Below are 15,002 nucleotides of genomic sequence, written 5' to 3'. Positions count from 1 at the left end.
CTCCTTATTTTTCTCTTTCTTTTATTAGGGTTAGGGTTTTATATATTTAGCATCACCGCCCCTACCACTAGAAAAAAGTCACCGTCACCTTGCCTTCAAGTTCCAGCCTACAATGAAGATCTAATGGTTCTCCAAGGCAGCTAGGCTCTAATGACATATAAGTTTATTATTATTATTATTATTATTTTTCAAATAATTCTTATGCATTGCCATAAAGCATCTAGTTGCCAGTGAAACTCTATCTATTTTTAGAAGTCTACTAAGTTGCTTCAGAAATTTCTAGGATCTTTTACTTTGCATTTTTTTTTTCTAATTTTTCCAAAAAAAATGTGAGCTAAAATTCAAACACTCCACAATTCCCCCACAAAAAAAAAAAAAAAAAAAAAGGCTTTAAAGTTCCATATCACTAATTTCTTTATAAAAAAACAGTCACCATAGATCTGCAATTGACACTGTCATAGGAGGACATTAAATATTGGAGGAAAGAAGTTTTATTTTATTTTATTTTATTTAAAAAAAAACAAAGGTGATGAAAAGGCTTAGGCGTGGAGGGTGGTGTGGAGTGGACTTTGGCGTGGAGGGTGCTGTGGAGTGGGGCATGGCATGGAGTGAGGCTCCACTCCATTTTGGCACAAAACCATGGCGTGGAGTATGGGGTACACGTTATTTCATAGCATGGAACATTCCATGTTAGCTAAAATTGCTCCAAACTTGATATTTTTGTCAATAACATGCCACTAACTCCAGTCTAAAGCTAACCTTTAAAATTTTCAACAAAATACATTGGAAATAAAATAAAGCTTGAATTCTTTTAGCATTAATTAATCATTAAGGGTTAAATAACTGAGTAAAATCTCACTTATAAGAAACCAATTATATATATGCTCTCTGAAAAAAATTCATAAATATTACATGCAATGGAGTGTCATGCGCTTAACATAATACATCCAGAAAAATAGAATTTATCTAATTTATTCCGATATAAATGTTCGTATGTATGGAAAAGTAACCTACATTAATTAAGTTCACATCATTTAAAAAGGCCTATTATTACCAGGAAAATAAGGAAAAACTAGTGTTTGGCAAACAAGACATATCGCTCTCATGGACCCACTGAGGTAGACAAATGCTGATAAAATTAAATGCCCAATTGAGCCGCTGGGAGACGTCAGGATAGGGAAAGATTTGTCCATGAGCTCCCCACAAGTCATCAAAACGCATTATTGCGTTTACCAAATGTAGTCAATGCAGGTAGAAATGTCAAAGCAGGAAGGATTGGAGAGGAAATATAATTTAACCCTGGGAAAAACTTCTAATGCCATTCCCTCTCCCTGATACCCTCGTGAGGTAGAGTAAAAAGAGATCAAACTCTAAAAAGGAGTATATAAGGAAATAATTACATAACGAGCATATCAATTTTTTGCATTAACATTAAACAAAGACTTGACGGCACTATAAAAAGATTAGTTTGTATACTACTGGTATCTTCTAAGTTCTCAATTAAAATTTCTCAATACATGCACCCTATGTACTTGTCCAGGTTTTATTGCCAAGACCGTTCTTTCATTTGCAATACTTGTCCAAGTTTTAACGAAAGTTAGCATAAAGCTAAATAGGATAATCAATTTTGCTATAAAATGGAGTAGGTTTATTTTATAACATCATTTCGAGAAGGTTAGTTGTATGTTGGAGTGTATAGATGTACCATATTGGCATGTTTTATTAAAAAAAAAAAAAAAAAAACACCAACAAATTATTAGCATAAATGAAGGAGCAAACAATTATCTAATTGAAGGCTGACTAACTTCTTTTCTTAGTTTGCTCCTTTCTTTCAACCGGACATAAAACAAAGGAAGAAGCTTTTTGCATTCTACATTAAAGCTTTGTGATTATTTGAATGGAGTTTCAGAAGAGCCTGCTGATGTTGATGGATTAGCAGTGCAACTGCTACAAGAACACTGCATTATGCCTGTAAGCGACCCTGTATTTGGAGGATCAGATGATGTAAATGAGAAGCTACGCATTTGGAATGAAGGGGCCGAATACATTGGCACTGGCAACGTTGCAGGCAGGCTTGGCAATGGAGCTTCAAAATTCAGAACATTTATCACTTGCTTTATAGAGGGTCGAACGGCCGGATCAGGATGGCAACACCATAGTCCAACAACCATCAAGCGACAGACCTGCTGCTGGTCGAAATCCAATCTTAATCTCTTGTCAACTGCTTCAAGAATTTGGCCTTGTCCATAGAGGTTCCAAACCCACTCCACCAGGCTTACCTCGCTTGGATCTGCCTTTCGTTCAACTGGCCTTCTTCCACAGCAGATTTCAAGGGCAACCACCCCAAAACTATAGACATCGGATTCTTTACTAGCTCTACCAATTGTGATACACTCTGGAGCTAAGTATCCCATGGTGCCTGCCAAAACTGTAGTTTGGGCACCCAATTCATGGTCTATAAGCCTTGCTAGGCCAAAATCTCCAAGCTTAGCATTGAAATTCGAATCCAACATGACATTGCTTGACTTGATATCTCTATGCACAACACATTGCTCCCACTCTTCATGAAGATACAACAGGGCAGAGGCCAACCCAAGGGCTATTTTATGTCTTAGAGTCCAAGTTAGCGTGACTTTCCCGAAGAATAGATGAGAATCAAGGCTTCCATTGGGAAGAAACTCGTAGACGAGAAGGAACTCACCCTGTTCGTGGCACCAACCAATGAGTTGAACCAAATTCCTATGTCTCAAGCGGCTGATGATTTTCACTTCTGACATGTACTCCTTTTTCCCCTGCCTTGAATCTCTTGAAACCCTCTTCACCGCAATTTCTGTATTGGATTCAGCTAATAAACCCTTGTAGACACTTCCGAATCCTCCTTTTCCGAGCTTTCCTTCCTCTGCAAAGTTGTTAGTCGCACGAATTAATTCATGGTATATGAACCTCCTTGGCCCAGTTCCTTCCTGAATTTCATCATCCATGGAGACATCGTTTTCCTCCTTTATTTCCTTATTCCTAGCTGCCGTCCTTCTCCAAATAAACCAAAGTAGAGCTAATCCGCAGATCAAAACACCAAATCCCACCGTTAAACCAATCCACACTCCTCTTTCGCCTCTGTTTTTTCTCTTATCCACCACGTGGTTCAAGGTTGAGTTGAATGACCAAGAAAGAAGGTTATGTATTTCTGCTCCTAATCCAGTGGAACCAGAGAATCCAAATCTAACCCATTCCGGCAAATGCTCCCGTAAATCTATAGTATGTGAAAGGTTGGATTGACCATGGAATTCTGGGTTTTTAGCGTATGTAAGAAAAACACTTAGATTTTTAGTGGTGGAGTTGTAAGTTACCCATGCATTTGCTATTTCACCGTTTTTCATGCTTCTATTCAGTGGCAAAGATTCTTCTGAGAAGATGTCGTTGACATCGATTCCTACGTGATCATCACTCTGATCCCATTCATTCTTGTAAGTATCAAACTCCACAGCAATAATTTGATTTCTCGACTTATTGAACAAAGTTTCAGAACTGAATATTCCAAGGCTTCCCCCGTATGCAGTGGCAGGAAGTTTTGCATCAAATGGTGCAATAAAGAAGGCCATACCGTCACCGTAATATTGAATACCATCCATTTTTTTAATGATGAATGAGAAATGGGTGGTGAAGTCTGCAAGAGTTTTCGCTCTGGCATCCCAAAGCTTCACTTTTTTATCATACGAGGCTCTACCCTTGCTTTGGTTGAGGTTACGGTCGACTGGATTGTTTGTGAGGTGGAGACCATCATTGTGTTTAGTTGCATCACCTTCAAAGAGTATGCCGTCTGTGCTTTGATTGGAAGAGGTAAAGTTGTAGAAAAATGACTCGGCGGTTGTGATTAGAATCAGGAATAAGGCGATCCTCAAGAGGTATGGACATGGATTGGAAACTGCCATTGTTGAAAGGCATACGGAGGAAGAAAGCAGATAAGGGAGAAAACAGAGAGATAAGATTTTTATTTTATTTTATTTTTTTTAGTTTTGGTTGTTTTTCTAAGTTCCGAACTAAAATTTCTTATTCTAATTTAATATATGACTATAAAATTATATACCTCTCCATGACTCTTTTGAATCCTGAATTCTGACAAAATATTTCTGAGACTTTTTCTGTATTTAAATTTTGAGTTGACCAAATTATCAAGCCTAAGTCAATGCTGAATCGTAGGTGAAAATGTGGACTATTGAAGTGATGCTCGAAATTAAGAAACTTTATAGAAGGTACTAGGCGCACTTGATAACATAAATGAAGACTTTTTTTTTGAAATTTAAGAGCCGTCCGTTACCCGTTCACGCAAGCACTAAGGGGTCCCTTTAGAATAATCAAGCGGCATTATTTCATTTTGGTGCGCATTGAAACAAAACACAGAAGGGGTCCTATGTTAAAGACGTTGAATTTGGGATACAGAACAGAGACATTTCTTTTTTCTTCTTTTTTTTTGGCCCTTTTTGTTTTGTTAACTTGTAATTTCTATCTTTGTTGTAAGTATAATGTCCTGACCTAATCCTTATTATCAGTAGCGGCCATGGTCGTTTTAAGGAAGAAAAAGATACAATTGCTGATATAGAAAATACAGGATTTGGAAGACCAAATGATTTACAAAAATACATAAGCAACCAACCTGCTAAACAACAACCAGTATACAATTTATCCCTACATCCTTTAGATTGCAATCTTTGTTTTTTGTTAATATAGACTCCAAAGAATTAATTAATACAATCCCCAAATGAACTATAGTTCAACCAAGAAGTTCTTACCATGGATGAAGGAGCACACACATTAATTAATATCTAATTGAGGCTCACTAACGGCTATTTTTTTTTTCCCCCTATTTTATTTCCTTTCCTTCAGCTGGTGGACTTGAAACAAAAGAAGCTTTGACATTTTACATCCCAGCTTCATGAGATTTTAACAGAGCTTTAGAAGAGCCTGCTGATGTGGATGAATAAGTAGTGCAACTGCTACAAGAACATTGGGTTCGATCTGTCACTGACCCTGTATGTGGAGGACCAGATGATGCATATGAGAATCTACACATTTGCAATGGAGGTGCATAATACATTGGCACTGGCAACTTTGCAGGCAGGCTAGGCAATGGAGCTTCAAGATTCAGAACATTTATCACTTGCTTTATAGATGGCCGGTTAGCAGGGTCAGGATGGCAATACCATAGCCCACCAACCATCATGCACCGCTCATCGAAGTCCATTTTTAATCCCTTGTCAACTGCTTTAAGGATTTGGCCTTGACCATAGAGGTCCCAAACCCACTCCACCAGCCTTACCTGGCTTGGATCTGCCTTCTGGCCTCCTTCCACAGCTGATTTCTAGTGCAACCACCCCAAAACTATAGACATTGGATTCTTTACTAGCTCTACCAATTGTGACATGCTCTGGAGCTAAGTATCCCATGGTGCCCGCCAAAACTGTTGCTTGGGACCCCAATTCATGGTCTACAAGCCTTGCTAGACCGAAATCTCCAAGCTTAGCATTGAAATTTGAATCCAACATGACATTGCTGGACTTGATATCTCTATGCACAACACATTGTTCCCACTCTTCATGAAGGTACAACAGAGCAGAGACCTAGCCAAGTCCTATTTTGTACCTTACAGTCCAAGTTAGCATGACTTTCTCACATAATAGATGAGAATCAAGGCTTCCATTGGGAAGAAACTCGTAGACGAGAAGGAACTTGCCTAGTTCGCGGCACCAACCAATGAGTTGAACCAAATTCCTATGTCTCAACTGGCTGATGATTTTCACTTCTGATATATACTCCTTTCTCCCCTGCTTTGATCCTCTTGAAACCCTCTTCACTGCCACTTCTGTGTTCGATTCAGCTCATAAACCTTTGAATCCTCCCTCTCTGAGCTTCCCTTCCTCTGCAAAGTTGTTAGTTGTGCAGCTCAGTTCACGGTAAGTGAATCTCTTTGGACCAGTTCCTTTCTGAAATTCATCATCCATGGAGGCATCGTCTACCTCCTTTTCCTTATTCCTCACTGTGCACCTCAAGATTATCCAAAGTAGAGCTACACAAGAAAAACATAGGGTATTAATCCTTAATATAGAACAGAAGAGGCCCCTCTGGTTGACTTGTTCTTCACTACATGACAGAAACTATAAACATTCGGGAAAAAAATAAAATAAAATAAAACAAAATAAACATTTGTAAGACAAGAAGTTGGGAGACATGTCAATAGTTTGTGTTATATTTGCCAAAGAATGGTCTTTCGTGGACGCCAATTACACTGCCTCCATACCAGGAGGTTTTCTGTGGATGGTTTTGGCCTCAGCTCTATGGCTAAAACTGTAGTCTTGTTTCGAATTTCACTATTCTTTTACTGGTTATTACTATTCCTTATGTCAAACAAACATTTGGAAATATATAATTATATATACACTCAGCATTTGTCACCGAAACTACATTTTTTATTTGGTGACAATAGTTTTGTAACTAAAAATAATATCAATCATTAATTATCATTTACAAATATAACATGATACTTTTGAAATACAATTAACATAAAAGAATAATACTTTATTAAACGGTTATCTTGTACTACAAATAATACCATATAATGTGTACCAAATACAACAAGATTACATTAAAAGAAAAACATAAACAAAAACAGTTTGTAATTCTAGGGAAAAAATAAATACATATACAAGATGGTTGCCTATACCCACTAAAACTTCACAATCTCCATCTTCCAATGCATTTCATTAATATAGTCTCCAAGGATCCTATATAATAAAAAAAATGAATCATTGAGTAGAAAACTAATTTAATTAGCAAACAGTAAAGAACAAGCTCAAGACTTCTTAAGTTCCTATAAGTTGTCCTTTACCTGCCAAGCATTCCGACCTCTTCTTCAATTCCCCCAACTTCCCAACCACTAATTACAAATCTATCAATCATAGTTATATGAGAATCAGTAATAATCACACTATCAGAGTATAAAATTCCATCAATATTGAGAACAATCTTTCAAAAGCAATAAGAACAATTCTTAGATGAAAAATCTCCAATTAAAAACGAGGCCAGGACAAGAAAACTTTTAACTTCTTTGCTGCAACCATTGGCACAACAGAGGAGGACAAATATTTCATTGAACTTACTTTTTTCAAGGCATTTGGAAAAAAACTGAAGTATAAAGTTAGCTTAGGCATTTACCTTGTCTTTTATTAGGAATTTATTTCTCTTTTTCCAACCCCGATACGTTTTCTTATTTGCACAGCTGCAGCATGAGCTTGTCCATAACTTGGTCCAGCTTTGCTCGTCTTGGCAGCCAGAAAAGATAAAGCATGCTCATCTGCTCAAGCTGCTGAATTTGCATCATTGGCACCAACTTACCAAATATTTACTAACATAATATTAGTACATAGATTTTAAGAAGTATAAATGCAAAGTACATTGATTTTAAGAAGTATAAATGCAAAGTACATTCCTGAAATTATTTCTAAAAATATTTGCAAACTTCTATCTACCAATCAGAGCTTATACAATTACATAATATGCCCATATATATAACAAACAGAGTACTTATGTGAGTGTGCAGACACTGCCTATATATATGTGTGAACACTTGTAATAAACAAAGCAAATGAGCTAATCAACTAGCAAGCTATTTCACTAGTTCCACCTATTCCACTACTACTGACCCATTATATTAACATTCTCTCTTCGCATATATATTCTACATTCTATCTCACTCATGTGTGTCCCACTTAGCCTTTGCCAAATATCCAAATACCCAAACTATAGTAACCCAATACCTAGTATCCCATTTTTTATCCAAAACATATTTATTCCATTTCACCCAAAAATCTATCAAGCTGAAAGAACTTTTATAGCAGCAATCTTCCCATCTTTAAGCCATCCCAGACCATCCACGATAGCATATTGCAGCTTACCTTCATCAAGTTGCCAATTTTTATTGTGTAGGTCAGTCCACCCTCCTATAGAATAAGAAAGAGAAACAAGTCATGACAGTGTAATACACCAACTACCACGCCCGGAAAAGTGAACAGCCGACAAATGCATATTCCATGACCATGGCCAAATGGGTTGGAGTTGGTAAAACCTGCAGACATTAATTACAAAATAGTAAATACAAAATGGAGCTCATTTTTTTTTTTGGGGGGAAAAAAAAAAAGCACTGTAGTATATATATATATAGTGTAGATATATATAAAATATATATAATATATATAGGTATATATATATAGATATATATTAGAGAAGAAGCAAATAGGTAGTAAGGTCATAAGCAGAGGAATTGAACTCTGATAGAATATGGAGAGTTCAAAATTGCCTAATATAGAGGAAGCAAGAAATAACTTAAAGCTTCAAATGAGATAGAATATGGTTTTGTTTTGGATGCAGAGCATCCATTTCACATTCTTTCTTCTCAAATTAGTATATATATATATATATATATATAGCAACTTACAGCAGAAGAAGAAATGAATAAAATATTTATTAATAGTGCAAAAGTGAACGATAAGGAAAAAGATAGATGATAAGGGTAAAGGGCAAAAACAGGTGAAAGAAGTAAATTTCTTGAGGAATAGCTGCAGGCATATTGGGGCTAAGTCAGTTGCGTATATTTACTGCCCAGTGGAGATTACAGAATGAATTCATTTTTTACATTCTCGACCACCACCTTTAATTTACTCCCCTATTCAATTCAATTTAAATCTCATACCATACACATCTCCTTCTACACTAACATAATTTACAAATTTTCTAACCAAAAAAAAATAATAATAATAATAATAATTTACAAATTAATATTTATACGCACCACCTTTATTTATTTACACACACACACACACACACACACACACACACACACACACACACCTCCACCTGTCCACCCACTTCACTTTGCATACCAAGCAAAAGAAGCTAGCTAGCTCTTTTCTATCTCTCAGTTCACCATGGTTAATCACATCTGGAACTAACAACATAGATATATATATATATATATATATACACACACACACATATAGTCATGAAAAAGAAACGAATTGAGCTTGAAGAAAACCAGTAACAAAAGCGTACAATATCATGCATTGAATACTATCATATATAGTTGGCAGTATCCTTGAATGAAACTTCCATTCTAATTCCAGGAAAAATCACAGCTCAAAAATGGAAAAATCTTAAATAACAAACAATAATGGACAAATTATATACCGAAATGAATCTTGTGAAGAGAGTAACAAGTTTGTGGGCTTACTTTGCTCAAAGGTGGCCGCCGGTGACCGTAAACTTCGCCTGAAAGTTGCTGTCATAGTGGGTTCCTTCATACTTTGCAAACGAACAAATTTTGAGCCAATCCGAGCTTCGATTCGAGCTCAAGAAGTCCACTAATGGTGGAAAAGGGCGGCCTTAAGATCTAAGAACCACTGATTTCTGGTGACCGGACTGAAATACTGATCCCCGAGTCTAGCTCTCCCCCGGCGCGTCGGGCAGTCATTTGGAGTACTGTCACCGTGGTTCAGTCACTGGTAGACTGGGCTTGGTGGCTGAGGCGGCGGTGTGGTGGATCGGCATCGAGATTGGAACGATTTTCCGGTGGAAATCCGGCCTGCGTGGGTTTTGCAAAGCATCGGGGCTGCTGGCTGGAGAAGAAGAAAGCTTCATCGAGGGGATGTCTCTCTTTTTCTGTTTATTTTTATATTTAAAATAGTTATAAAACAATGTTTGTCACAATTGTCATCAAATAAATTCAAAAAAAATTTCCCTCCAAAAGAGCAATTAGTACCAATGTAGGCGACAAAATAAGAATTTATCATTAATTAAATAATTTAATCATTAAATATGACAAAAAAAAATTTTATCACCAATTAATTATATGAACTGACAAGTAAACAAAATTATCTGTGACATGCAATATCTTAAAATTAATTACAAACATAAAATTTTATCACTATTAATATCATATAAATTTAAAAAAATTTTACCTTTAAAATTTAAAAGGCAATTAGTTACAAAAACAGTTGACAAAATAAGAATTTATCACCAATGAAATGATCTAATCATTAAATGTGACAAAAAAAAAAATTTGTCACTAATTGTCTATATAAAGTGATAAATTTTCATTTGTCATTGAGATTTTTGTAGGAGTTGTCCAGATTTTTTATAGTATATGCTTTCATCCGAAAAAAAATAATAATAATATAATAATAAGGGATAAATGCACTTTAATATCATTTATAATCACAAATATTTTAATTAAGTTTTTTAAAATCAATTTTGACACATTGATATATTCTGTTTGAAAAATTATTTCAATGTGGTCCAATTGCGTTAAATTTAATGAATTCCGTCAAATTGGGGTCACGTGCACTCAAAAATTATTTTTTATTATTTTTTAAATTTCATTTGTTGTTTTGTGGGAGTAAAAGAAAAAAACATTTTAATATCCTCTAAAATCACTGAATTTCATTTTGGGTCTCTAAAATCAATTTTCTCACATTGATAAATAATATTAGATATTTAATAAAATCTAAGAGTTTAAAAAAAAAAAATTATATGCTGATAAAATTTTAAAAACGCAATAAAAAGACAGGATACTAAAAACAATTTTGACAATATCAAAAAATACCAAAAAATACCAAAGGCTCAAAAAAAATCTGAGAGTTCAAAAAAATACTAGATGAAAAAAAAAATTGAAAGCATGATAAGAAATATTAGATATTAAAAAAAATTTCGAGAATCTAATAAAAGTATCAAATGTTTAAATATCCAGTATTTTTTTTACCACATGATTTTTTCCATACTTTTAGATTTTGTTTTAACATCTAGTTTATTTTATTTTGGGTTCTTGGTTTCTTTTTTTTTTTTTTTTTTTTGAATATCTAGTATTCTTTCAAACACTCAGATTTTTTTTAACCAACTGGTAATTTTTTTGGCTTTCAAAATTGTTTGGATATCTAATACTTTTATGAAGCTCTCGGAATTTTTTTGAATATGTGATATTTTTTTATTATACTTTAATTTTTTTTTTTTTGCTATTTGGTATTTTTTTGGACTCTTCAAATTTTTTAAATATTTGATATTTTTTTAAGACTGTAAAATTTTTTTTTACTATCTGGTATTTCTGTCGTGTTCTTAAAATTTTTTTAGCATCTAATTTTTTTTTAGCTCTTAAATTTTGTTAAACATCTAATATTCTTTATCAATATGAAAAAATTGATTTTAAGGATCCAAAATGAAATTAAGTTATTTTAGGGGATACTAAATTATTTGTTTCTTTTACTAGTACAAAATAAACAAATAAAATTTAAAAAATAATAAAAAATAATTTTTGATAGGTCAAGTGAGGTGCACATAACCTTAATTTGGTGGAATCCATTAACTTTAACTCAATTGAACCACATTGAAATAATTTTTCAAATAAAAATTATAAATATGTCAAAATTGATTTTAGAAAGCTCAATTGAAACATTTATGATTATAGAAGAAATAAAATAATAATCATATATAATCATATATGCTTTCTCTTTTTTTTTTTTTCCCCCCTTTACATCTACAATAGACAGAGTGCTTTTAAAAAATTCAAAATGTTTCTAAAATGTTAGGATGTTTATAGGCTAGAATTATGATTCATAGATTATTTTCCCTTAAATATTAGGATGAGTTGGGTAACAAGGAAGTTGTATCCTGCAAAACGTGCCTATTTATTTTATTTGATTTTTTGGTGGGGAAAAACTTTTCCTTCAATTTCATCTAATTTTGGGCTTGGGCTTCTGTTAAGTAAGTGACGTAAAAGACTGGATCCAAAGAACATGCGTAGAGAAAGCACGCCGATGACAGTGTAACATCTTACATGCCCATTGTTTGATCATACACAAGGATCTAGTCATACAGAAAGGAGAGCGTAGGGTGTTTTTGGAAAAGTAGCCATCCCATAAATGGTTTTTTGAAGAATAGCCATTTAAAAAAAAAAAAAAAAAAAACTAGCCACCTTTTAGGACATCCGGACTAAAATACCCTTTATTATTATTATTATTTTAAATCTTTTTTCCCTACCAAAACACTTATTTTCTCTTCTTTCCTTTTTCCTTTCCTTTTTGAAACACAGCAAGGCCTTCGAACACACTAGGGCTTTACCTTTCCCGTTCGAAACACATCACTCAAACACAGCTAGGGCTTTCCTTTCCCTTTTGAAATAGACCATTTGACCCTACTCACAATTCCTTTCCTCCTATCCATTATTGAGGTTGAAAAAGCAACCTCTACTTTCACAAGTCCAAATTACGAAGTTGGGGACCCAAAAATCTTCCTCCTTTTCCATTGTTGATGTTGCACAGTCCAACTTTTTCAAAGGTTAGTTTCGCTCCCTTTTTCTTTTAGCCTTTCCCTTTCGAAACACACCATTCGACTCTACTCACAGTTCCTTTCTTTCGATTTGTTATTGAGGTTGAAGAAGCAACCTCCACTTTCACAAGTCCAAACTAGGAAGCTCGGGACCCATAAATCTTCCTCCTTTCCCGTTGTTTATGATGTATAGTCCAACTTCTTCAAAGGTTAGTTTCGCTCTCTTATTATTATTATTATTATTTTTTTACCTTCACTTTAACATCTCCACCTATTCCCTATAAAAACTTTCAATTTGATTCCGTTCTCAACTGGGTTTTTGTTTTCCTTATTATTCCCTCTTCATTTTTATACATTATGTACCAAAAAAGTGGTTTTTTTTTTGTCATTTTTTTTTTTTGGTTTTATAGGTTTGATAAGGAAAAAAGTTTTCTACATATAATAGATAAATAGACTTTGATGTCTATGTCTGATAAGGAGATCTCCAGCGTCAGCATTAGTGGTGGTGGTGGTGAAGGTGTTGGTGGGTGTGGAGGTGATGATGGTGATGAAGACGACGATGAGAGTGGTTGTGTTTGTGTCTAATACGGTTCTGAGGGCATTTTGTTTTGGATAACATGCCTAAATATTTGATGTTGACTGTTTCATTTTATTATGTAAGTTGGTGCCAATTACTCTCTCTAGTCTAGTCCACATGGTGATGATTTGAGGAAGGGAATTCATCAGTGCTACGCATATATATCTGGGAAGTAGTGTGAAATTGAAATGGTTAGGGTGTTCTATAGGCATTTGGCATGTTCTTCTCTAAGTACCTGAATAAGTTTTTAGATGTGCAACTCATCATTTATAGTTGAAGCATATAGGTGAAGAAATCATTCTTTTACTCTCTACAAGCCCTTAGCAGATACCATAACTTGATTTTAAAAGCTTGATATGCATAATATTATTCTTGGTCCATGGATTTCTTTATTTCTAGTTCCAGAAAACCTTTTCTTGATTTTTGTGGGAGACAAAGCAAACACCTGTAGCTATTAATGAGACATTTTCTTGAGAATGAGAAGATTTTGATTGCTAAAATCACCATTTAAGTATCTTATAGAAAATTATTTCTGCTTGCTTAAGCATGTAAACTTTATGGTTTAACAATGCAAGGAAGATCTAGTTGTTTACTAATTTTTTGAATAGCCTCTTGCTGTGTATCTGCAATTATAATATGCATGTCTTTTATAAACTTAAGAGGCTATGCAAACAGGATGTCGTTTAGAAATTAACCTCTTTATATTTCTGTGGCTTAAATTCAGATGTAGTTTAAAAATACATGTATAGAAAAAAGAGGTTACATAAGTTGCAAATATGGTTTTTGCTCTTAGAAAATTGTTTGTATATGGGATTATTGATCCTGTAATTCTAATTTGTTTTTCTGAATTAGTAACCTGTTCTAATTCAATTCGTGAATTGTAGGTGTATTATATCATTGAAATTGCTTGTCATTGTTGTGGTCAATACCTCTGGGTTCTAGCCTACACATTTCCTTCTCTACTTTTCTAGGATTCATTGAGCATACGTTGAAAAACATATAACTTGTTGGATTTCATTTTCACATATGCATTTTTTCAACTGGAAATATGTATGAATTGTGTATTACATTTATTTTTCTACCCCTGTTGATCTTATATAGAGGTTGTTGTAATTTGCCTTCAGGTGCTGGAATTTCTCTTTTATCTTTAGTAGTTGTCGAAGGAAAGATTTGTTGGGATCCTTACTAATATTGATTTTCTATATTTTTCAACATTGGAGAAGCAAGTGATGGAATGAGCAGAAAATTGAAGGACAAAAGTTGCCATCGTTAGAGTTACAAGTGTTTGCTGAGAAAATTACACACACACTTACAGAGATAAAGAAAGAGAGAGAGAGATATATATATAAATAAATAGAGAAGCATTGGTGGCGGTTTGTCCCCCATTAATGTAAGTTGCTTCTCTGATTAAAACAGAAAAATGTTGTAAACTAATTTCGCTTTAATGTAACGAACTAATCTGAGAACGTTTATTTGTGCTGATTGAATGGTTTTTCAGAATTGTTGATAATTTCCATGATGGATTATTTTAGAGATGATAAGTCATCTCTTTATAAATAGCTCAATTTTGAACCTTTGTCATTATGAGCTATGCTTATAATATTGTGTTATTTGGTGTGACGGAAATGTTTGTGTTGTGTGGTTAGAATGTGAAATGTGAAATTAAAACTATTATGAAGTTGTGTTTTTGTTTGAATTTAATGGGAGGTTTGAATGTGAAACCATAATATATGTGTTAGAACTATAGGTTATCCGTAGGAAGCAATGTCACATGCCCATAGTTGGTTTGTTTCATAATGTATAATGTACACTAATATATAGAAGATATTGTAGTTTTTAAATCCACATATGCACTGGTTCGAAAAGATTCTTTAGCCATTTTCATTATATTTTTACACAAATCCCGTTAGGTGTATGTCATTTAGGTTTTGGAAAATTTTCCGCCTGAAGGAAAAAGTTTTCCGCCAGGAGGAAATTTTTTCCTCCAAGCTGAAACTTTTTCCTCCAAGCTTTCCTCATGTTGGAAAAAACGTTTCCTCCATATGTTATGCTTTGTTGTATT

General features: G+C 34.2%; 1 protein-coding gene and 1 pseudogene across 1 annotated transcript; both read right to left on the bottom strand.

Annotated features, from left to right (window-relative positions):
• Positions 1 to 1,700: 1,700 nt before the first annotated feature.
• Positions 1,701 to 4,431, bottom strand: LOC107425125 (L-type lectin-domain containing receptor kinase IX.1). Its single transcript, XM_016035058.4, has one exon. The coding sequence runs from the start codon at positions 3,927 to 3,929 to the stop codon at positions 1,890 to 1,892; it is 2,040 nt and encodes a 679-aa protein (XP_015890544.3). The 5' UTR covers positions 3,930 to 4,431; the 3' UTR covers positions 1,701 to 1,889.
• Positions 4,432 to 4,655: 224 nt separating this feature from the next.
• Positions 4,656 to 9,684, bottom strand: LOC107425126 (L-type lectin-domain containing receptor kinase IX.1-like; annotated as a pseudogene).
• Between the last annotated feature and the right edge of the window lie 5,318 nt (positions 9,685 to 15,002).

Source organism: Ziziphus jujuba, chromosome 7, assembly GCF_031755915.1.
Source record: "Ziziphus jujuba cultivar Dongzao chromosome 7, ASM3175591v1".
NCBI classification, from domain to species: domain Eukaryota; kingdom Viridiplantae; phylum Streptophyta; class Magnoliopsida; order Rosales; family Rhamnaceae; genus Ziziphus; species Ziziphus jujuba.
This window is presented reverse-complemented; position numbering and strand designations above follow the sequence as displayed.